At 52.3% G+C, this 9,542-nt stretch overlaps 1 protein-coding gene across 1 annotated transcript; it reads right to left on the minus strand.

Annotated features, from left to right (window-relative positions):
- Positions 1–2,269: 2,269 nt before the first annotated feature.
- On the minus strand, positions 2,270–2,782 carry LOC125332343 (predicted GPI-anchored protein 58). Its single transcript, XM_048317109.1, has one exon. The coding sequence runs from the start codon at positions 2,780–2,782 to the stop codon at positions 2,270–2,272; it is 513 nt and encodes a 170-aa protein (XP_048173066.1).
- Between the last annotated feature and the right edge of the window lie 6,760 nt (positions 2,783–9,542).

Here is a 9,542-nt window from a genome sequence, read left to right on the forward strand (position 1 = left end):
TAACCAAATTCAAAGGTTCCTGTGAGAATCGCTGAAAAGCCATGGTAACAGCCCTTAATTCAACTAACTGAGCAGAGCCTGACTCGGATTGGTGTGTTAATCAACCACCTCAAGGGCAGTGTAGGATACTGTGCGCCCTTGCACACAGTGACCCCTGCTAAAAATTTGTCCCAATCCGTACGCCCCAAGCTGCCAACACATCCCGCCCCCAAAGGTTAAGGGAAGTGGTAGCAACATAAGGCCTAATTGTAGCTGTGTGCCCCTCTAAATCCTTCACCACCACAGGCTGTTCGCTTAAATAGCTCTGTGTGGATCCTCCTAATCCTGCGATGGCCGATCCCACCGGGGCTAAAGGCCATGAGGGAGGCCACGCAGAGAAGGAGATGATAGTTACATAAGCACCCGTATCAATCAAACCTCGAAGCTGAATCCGGGGCAGACGGGCGTTCGGCAGGATCAGGGTACATGTCATCTGTGGCCTTTGGTCAGAGATGTCTGCAGTCCAGAAGGCCTGCGGAAGTCCCGTAGATCCACTGCCGTTATCTTCGTGAGTTTGTTGCTCTATCCTGGGGACACAAGACTTAAAAGGCACCAATTTAGCAAGGCAGGTCTTTTCAGGAATAGTTACAGGGGGTTTTTGCGTGGAGACCATAGCGCAAATCTGACCTTTAAAGTCAGCATCAATAACTCCTGAGTGCACTAAGATTCCTTGATGGGCAACATCAGGTTTTCCCACCAGCATCGCACTGGATCCCTGGGCTAAGGGTCCATATGCATCCAAGGGAACCTTATAAATACCGCTAGAGTCTAAGACGACTGCGGCTGTGGTGTGGACGTCAAACCCGTCTGATCCGTGGGTGCCGTCTGATCCCTGGGTGCCGTCTCTAGGGTGGCTGGGTAGGCCTGTGCCTGTACCTGTGCCACTCTCTGGGGGAGCGACTGCATCGGAGAGCAATTCCCCCTCCTTGCACCCCGGCGGAAGTTTCCCGACAAAGGCTGACCATTGGCATGAGTCCGGGATCTACAGTAGCCCGTGCAATGCCCTGGCCTGCCACACCTTTTGCACTGGGGGATCGGTGTGTTCTCTTTTTGGCTAGGCTTAGGCCACTTCCGTTTCTTCACCTGTTTTGGTTGCTTTGGTTCACGACCAGAAGATGCGTGAACAGGCTGCAGGAACGCAGCCAAAGCAGACCTTCTCTGGCTCCCAGATCCCACCTTAGCGCAGGCTTCGACCATGTCTATTACCTCAGGATCCCCTGGTAAGGCATCTATGATTTTTCTGCACTCCTCGTTTGCGTTCTCTCTCACTAACTGCCTTAACAACAACTGTCTTAACCCGTCATCTTCAACCTGCTTCTCGAGAGAAGCAGCAACTTTCTCTACAAAAGAAAGGAATGACTCTGATTTCCCTTGAACTATTTCAGTATATCGCTTTCTGGGTGCTGACAACTCTATGGTTTTTAACAGGGCAGCCATGCCGACCTGTTGTGCTTGCTGCAGGATGCTAGAGGGCAAGTTACCCTGTAGACTGGGATCAGAGAAGGGACCAGTCCCCATCAAAGCATCCACTCCTGCTGTCTGTCTAGGATCAGCAGCAGGGAGCTGCAAATTTGCTAATGCAGTCTTCTTGGCCAGCTTTCTCCAGGTTGTCTCAAAAACTGTAAATTGTACAGGTTGAAATAGAATTTGACCTAAGTGTCTGATATCAAATGGAGAAAGCAAATCTGTATTTATCACCCTTATTATTTGCATAACCTCAGCAGAACTCAGCCCATATTGTGCCACCTTGGATTGGAGGTCCTGGGCAACTTTCCAAGCAATTACCTCATGCTTGTCATGCTCCCCTGAATCTGGGAGAGCCTTATACACTGGGAAAGCTCGGATCTCTTTTGGGGAACCAGTACCATCCTGAACGTCGGGCACAACCTGCGGATGGAGTGTAACAGCTCCCCGGTTACCCCCAGAATCCTCAGATCTATTTGGCAGTCCAAGGATTTCTAATAACCTCCAGTCACCCTCCCCCAATGCTTGCACCTTAAGAGACTCTAGGAAGCGATTATGATGCGTCGGACGCACTGTTACCGTGCAGTCCGGAAAGGTCCAAGGGCGAGACCGGCGCAGCCTTTTTCTTCGCCGCGCGGCTACAGCCGCCTGACGACCTGAGGCCAGAACCTCATCTGCCTCACTTCCGGACGAGGAATCATCAGGCAAAGGCAACTTTGGGGTGCTGGGAGGGAACAGAAATGTACGGGGAGGGGAGGCACTTTGGCTAGGTTCGCCAGAGCCAGAACAGACAGACTGCAGCTGGCTGCGCGGCAGTTTGTACAGCAGTCTCTTTACGGGAGGCCGTCTCGGCCAGTTCCGACCGAGCCGGTACTGAAGCTGCAGCCGACTCTGGAACTACGGCTGCGCCCGGCGCCGCGGTCGGCGCCGCGCTCGTCTCCCGCACAGCAGCCGCGTTCGGCGCGGTTGCCGCTTCCGCCGCTGTTTCGCGCTCCCCGGGCGCGCTCGGCGCCGCCGTCTCTGGCCGGCGCTCTGCGGACGCGCCCGGCGCCGCTGCCGGTCCGTTCTCTGCGGGCGCTCCCGGCGCCGCCGCTTCTGCCCGCCGCTCAGCAGCCGCCGCCGCTTCCGCGTTTTCCCGCGGCAGCGCTGTTCCCGGTTTCGCCGCCGGCTGCGCCGTTTCTCGGCTCGGAGCTGCGTCTCCCGCTTCTGGCGGGGGGGCCGCGGGCGGCGCGGGCGGCACGGCCGGCGCTGGCGCCGCTTGCGGCGCGGGCTCGGGCATTCGCCGCTCTAACAGGCTGAGCAAGTCCCCCATCCTTTGGGATAGGTTTCGCAGCTCTGCCAGAAAGGGCAAATGCTGCATAAAAGGGTCCATGGCTCGGTTTTGCGACTGCGCAGAACAGTCCAGCGCCAGGGAGGGCAGCGGAGCACAGCCAGGCAGTTCCGGGGGGGGCACGCCCGGCGCTACGCCCGCTAAGTTAGATCCAGGTGCATACGGAACCGAACTAGGACGCTCTCTGGGCGTCCAGTTGGCTAAGCCGCTGATTTGCGGCCCTGGATAAGCCGTGGCTGCCGTCCAGCTGAACGGCAAGGCAGGCTGTGCACCCTGCCTCTGCCCTGACCCCCCCGCCTCTGGCGGCGCGGGGTTCCTGGGGGCTGCGGAGTCCTGAGACTGTGCAGGGTGAGCCGGCGCAGGCTCTGCCTGTGGAGCCGGGGGGGTTATTCCGAATCCACCATCACTTGCCCCAGAAGCCCAGTCAGCGGGGCCCCCCTCGGACATTCCTCCGTCACTCATCACCGAGACAGGCGATCCAGCCCTGCTATCACAGTCAAGGGCTGTCAGCAGAAAAAATAATGAACGCCAGGTTTTGTATAATCCGAACGCTGCCGGCTCCCCAGTCGGGAGCTCGTGTCGGACAGCAGAGCCGAGTTCCTGCCATAAGGCAAAGTCCAGGGCAGTATCTCTGTCCATGGAAATCCCTTTTAAAGTAGCCCAGTCTAATAATTCCCGAACTTTTTCAGGAATGGAGGTTTGCAATATGCTAAACACACCTTTCCAGACCAGTACGACAGCGTCATTCTGTGAGCCGCTGTTCTCCATTTCTCAGTTCTGTCGGACCTCCCGGTCCTGGGGGGGGTAAAAGGAACAGCGTACCTCTACAGGAATTCGGCTTGGCTCGCAGCAGCAGGACACGTCAGAGAGTGCAAATCACGTCGGGCAGCACCAAATATTACCGCAGGCCTGGTTCCTACGCTATATCACCGTGTCCCGCAGCTATAGGGAGGAGGAGGAGAAGAAGATCCAGCAGGCAGGAATTGTGCAGCAAGATTGATTTATTTGATTATTTTACAAACTCTTTTATAGACTTTTTTCTTCATAGTCTAATTGGACAAAGGACCAGCCACCCCTTGGGGGTGATTGGCCAAAATCCTAAAACATCCATTATCAAAATATTTTCTACTATACCATAAACAAGACTTTCCAAGGTTGCAGGTGGCTTGGTTGTTTACATTCCCTGCTACCTCTTCTGTGAGAGAGAAAAGTCTCTCACGGACTTAGAAAAATAACAAGAAGATCCTCACTAACAGCATTTTTGTACCTACACAGAACCTCCTAGAAATAAGGCTCCATGGTGACACCGTGGCGAATCATGGAATCAAGGAGCCCGTTGTGACACAGAGAGGCCGCCTGGAAGCAATGGTCCATTGTTACACTGCGGATTCAAGAAGACCATGGGGACAGCACGGAACCTCATGGAACCATCCCTCCATTGGGACACAGCGGGGCCTCATGGACACAAGGGGACCATTGTGGCAAAGCAGGGCCTCATGGAAGCATGGAGAGCATTGTGACATTGTGGGCAATCATGGAAGCATGGAGAGCATTGTGCCACTAAGGAAACTGATGGAACCAAGGCGATCCCTGGGACACAATGGAAGCACATGGAATCAAGGCTCCATGATGACTTTGGAGGGCCTCATGGAGCACAGGATCCATTGTGACACAGCAAGACCTCATGGAACCAAGGAGCCTTTGTGATACTCCAGATGCGCATGGAAGCCAGGGTGCACTGGGACACAGCGGGGCCTTGTTGGAACCAAAGACACCTCTGCAAAAAGCAGGGTAGCTCACAGAACCAAGGAGTCCATTGTTACATTGTAGAAAATTATACATTACATTCTAGAAAACCTATGGAACCAAGGGGCTATTGTGACACAGTGGGGCCACATGGAAGCAATTGTCCATTATGACAATGTGGATCAAAGGTGAGCATGGTGACACTGCGGAACCTCATGGAAGCAAGGAGCCATTGTGACAAAGTGGGGCCTCATGGAATCAAGGAGACCATGGTGACACAGGTGATGCACATGAAGCCAAGGAGCCATTGTGACCCAGTGGGGCCTCATGGAATCAAGGAGACCATGGTGACACAGGTGCTGCACATGAAGCCAAGGAGCCATTGTGACACAGTGGGGCCTCATGGAATCAAGGAGACCATGGTGACACAGGTGATGCACATGAAGCCAAGGAGCCATTGTGACACAGTGGGGCTTCTTCCCTTCAGCTCTGCAGCTGGCTGTCCCAGGCCACGGCACCATGTGCCAAGTGCTCTCCTCAGGGCTCTGCCTGCACACAGGCCCAGAGAAGTTTTCCTCTTTGTAAGGAAAGAATGAAAAAGCCTGAGCAGGTTTCCTAAACAACAAACCCTACATGCTCAGTCCAGGCTGCCTGCAATGATGTCCCCTTTCTACAAGGGACACTGTGAGCAGGAATGATCTCTGGGAGCAGAATTCCCGCAGTCTTTCCACGGAATTCTCTGTCCCTGTCCTTTGCCTGGCTCTCTGTTGCAGATGGAAGCTGCTGCTGCCATTCTCAGCTTGAAGCCCTCTTTTGATGCAAGCAGGTGCTCCCAGGTGTGTTCAGCAGCTGTTGCTCAGTGTTGATGCAAAGCTTTTGTGTTCCTCATGGAAGCAAGGAGCCATTGTGACACTGCAGGGGCTCATGGCATCAAGGAGACAATTGTGACACTACAGAACTATTACCGCAGGCCTGTTTCCTACGGTATATCACCGTGTCCCGCAGCTATAGGGAGGAGGAGGAGAAGAAGATCCAGCAGGCAGGAATTGTGCAGCAAGATTGATTTATTTAATTATTTTACAAACTCTTTTATAGACTTTTTTCTTCATAGTCTAATTGGACAAAGGACCAGCCACCCCTTGGGGGTGATTGGCCAAAATCCAAAAAAAATCCATTATCAAAATATTTTCTACTATACCATAAACAAGACTTTCCAAGGTTGCAGGTGGCTTGGTTGTTTACATTCCCTGCTACCTCTTCTGTGAGAGAGAAAAGTCTCTCACGGACTTAGAAAAATAACAAGAAGATCCTCACTAACAGCATTTTTGTACCTACAATTCCCCCTTTTTGTTTTATAAGATAACAACCCTACTATTAATCCTAAATAGAAATCTACATCAGTTATTAATTCTAAAAATGTCCTTAAGGCTTTAACTATCTGACTCCGTAACAAGAAATTCAAAATTCAGTCTCTGCTTGTGGAAGGACCATCCCAGTCTCTGCTTGTAGAAGGACCATCTGCCTGATGGTTGACATCCTGGTCATCATCAGAAGAGTCATTAGGCTGATGATCTACATTCTGGTCGCCATTTGGATGGTTGGCGTTCTGGTCATCATTTGGAGGTTGCCTGTTCTGCCTCTGGTGCCGCAGGTCAGGGTGAACGCATTTTGAAGGTAGCCACTGTACTCCAGTATCTGTGGAAACGCAAGCATACCCACGACCCCAAACGATAAGCTCATGTGGGCCTTCCCATTGGTTAGTGAGTAAATTCCGTACCCAGACTTTTGCCCGGGGCAGCTGTCTGTCGCCTGCAGACTGCAATGAGAGAAAATGATTCAGAATAACAGGATTATTTGAATTTTGTGGTACTGTAAGGTGATTAATTGTATACAAAGCTTTTGCTAGTCGGCTCTGTGGGGTTTCTCCATGCATTCCCCTTTTCTGTTTGTCCAAAACACGCTTCAAGGTACCATGAGCGCGTTCGACAATGTCTTGGCCAGTAGGAGAATGTGGGATACCAAAGGTATGGTCTACACCCCATAGGTGTAAAAACTGCCGCATCTTCTCCGAGGCGTAGGCAGGACCATTATCGGTTTTCACAGAAGCTGGCACGCCCAGGACTGAGAAAGCCAATTTCCAATGGGCAATGACATCACGGCCCTTCTCTCCAGTGTGAGCAGTAGCCCACACAGCCGAGGAGAAAGTGTCAATAGACACGTGCACATATTTCAGCCGACCAAATTCTGGGATGTGAGTTACATCCGTTTGCCAAATCTGCAAGGCTTTTAGCCCTCTGGGGTTTACCCCCGCTGGCAAAGGCGCAGCGAGTCCGTGACAGTCAGCACAAGCGCTGACAATGTCGCGCACCTCGGTTGGCGTTAAATGGAACTGCTTCTGCAGGGTATGTGCACTTTGATGGAAGAAACCGTGCGATGCCTTGGCTTGTGCAATTTTGTCAGGCTGAGGCCCTACCCACGCAGGGTTGGCCAGCATGTCAGCCCTGGCATTGCCTTCTGTTAGAAACCCTGGTAAATTGGTGTGGCTTCGAATGTGCAGAATGTAATACGGATGCACTCAAGCCTGAATCGCAGACCACAAGGTTTGCAACAGTGAAAACAGAGCCGCATTGTTCACCTCCTTCAGAAGTGAACAATCTAAGCGTTGAGTTATATCTGCTACATAAGCAGAGTCAGTAACCAAATTCAAAGGTTCCTGTGAGAATCGCTGAAAAGCCATGGTAACAGCCCTTAATTCAACTAACTGAGCAGAGCCTGACTCGGATTGGTGTGTTAATCAACCACCTCAAGGGCAGTGTAGGATACTGTGCGCCCTTGCACACAGTGACCCCTGCTAAAAATTTGTCCCAATCCGTACGCCCCAAGCTGCCAACACATCCCGCCCCCAAAGGTTAAGGGAAGTGGTAGCAACATAAGGCCTAATTGTAGCTGTGTGCCCCTCTAAATCCTTCACCACCACAGGCTGTTCGCTTAAATAGCTCTGTGTGGATCCTCCTAATCCTGCGATGGCCGATCCCACCGGGGCTAAAGGCCATGAGGGAGGCCACGCAGAGAAGGAGATGATAGTTACATAAGCACCCGTATCAATCAAACCTCGAAGCTGAATCCGGGGCAGACGGGCGTTCGGCAGGATCAGGGTACATGTCATCTGTGGCCTTTGGTCAGAGATGTCTGCAGTCCAGAAGGCCTGCGGAAGTCCCGTAGATCCACTGCCGTTATCTTCGTGAGTTTGTTGCTCTATCCTGGGGACACAAGACTTAAAAGGCACCAATTTAGCAAGGCAGGTCTTTTCAGGAATAGTTACAGGGGGTTTTTGCGTGGAGACCATAGCGCAAATCTGACCTTTAAAGTCAGCATCAATAACTCCTGAGTGCACTAAGATTCCTTGATGGGCAACATCAGGTTTTCCCACCAGCATCGCACTGGATCCCTGGGCTAAGGGTCCATATGCATCCAAGGGAACCTTATAAATACCGCTAGAGTCTAAGACGACTGCGGCTGTGGTGTGGACGTCAAACCCGTCTGATCCGTGGGTGCCGTCTGATCCCTGGGTGCCGTCTCTAGGGTGGCTGGGTAGGCCTGTGCCTGTACCTGTGCCACTCTCTGGGGGAGCGACTGCATCGGAGAGCAATTCCCCCTCCTTGCACCCCGGCGGAAGTTTCCCGACAAAGGCTGACCATTGGCATGAGTCCGGGATCTACAGTAGCCCGTGCAATGCCCTGGCCTGCCACACCTTTTGCACTGGGGGATCGGTGTGTTCTCTTTTTGGCTAGGCTTAGGCCGCTTCCGTTTCTTCACCTGTTTTGGTTGCTTTGGTTCACGACCAGAAGATGCGTGAACAGGCTGCAGGAACGCAGCCAAAGCAGACCTTCTCTGGCTCCCAGATCCCACCTTAGCGCAGGCTTCGACCATGTCTATTACCTCAGGATCCCCTGGTAAGGCATCTATGATTTTTCTGCACTCCTCGTTTGCGTTCTCTCTCACTAACTGCCTTAACAACAACTGTCTTAACCCGTCATCTTCAACCTGCTTCTCGAGAGAAGCAGCAACTTTCTCTACAAAAGAAAGGAATGACTCTGATTTCCCTTGAACTATTTCAGTATATCGCTTTCTGGGTGCTGACAACTCTATGGTTTTTAACAGGGCAGCCATGCCGACCTGTTGTGCTTGCTGCAGGATGCTAGAGGGCAAGTTACCCTGTAGACTGGGATCAGAGAAGGGACCAGTCCCCATCAAAGCATCCACTCCTGCTGTCTGTCTAGGATCAGCAGCAGGGAGCTGCAAATTTGCTAATGCAGTCTTCTTGGCCAGCTTTCTCCAGGTTGTCTCAAAAACTGTAAATTGCACAGGTTGAAATAGAATTTGACCTAAGTGTCTGATATCAAATGGAGAAAGCAAATCTGTATTTATCACCCTTATTATTTGCATAACCTCAGCAGAACCCAGCCCATATTGTGCCACCTTGGATTGGAGGTCCTGGGCAACTTTCCAAGCAATTACCTCATGCTTGTCATGCTCCCCTGAATCTGGGAGAGCCTTATACACTGGGAAAGCTCGGATCTCTTTTGGGGAACCAGTACCATCCTGAACGTCGGGCACAACCTGCGGATGGAGTGTAACAGCTCCCCGGTTACCCCCAGAATCCTCAGATCTATTTGGCAGTCCAAGGATTTCTAATAACCTCCAGTCACCCTCCCCCAATGCTTGCACCTTAAGAGACTCTAGGAAGCGATTATGATGCGTCGGACGCACTGTTACCGTGCAGTCCGGAAAGGTCCAAGGGCGAGACCGGCGCAGCCTTTTTCTTCGCCGCGCGGCTACAGCCGCCTGACGACCTGAGGCCAGAACCTCATCTGCCTCACTTCCGGACGAGGAATCATCAGGCAAAGGCAACTTTGGGGTGCTGGGAGGGAACAGAAATGTACGGGGAGGGGAGGCACTTTGG

The sequence above is a fragment of the Corvus hawaiiensis genome, chromosome 12 (genome assembly GCF_020740725.1).
Source record: "Corvus hawaiiensis isolate bCorHaw1 chromosome 12, bCorHaw1.pri.cur, whole genome shotgun sequence".
In the NCBI taxonomy this organism is placed as follows: Eukaryota; Metazoa; Chordata; class Aves; order Passeriformes; family Corvidae; genus Corvus; species Corvus hawaiiensis.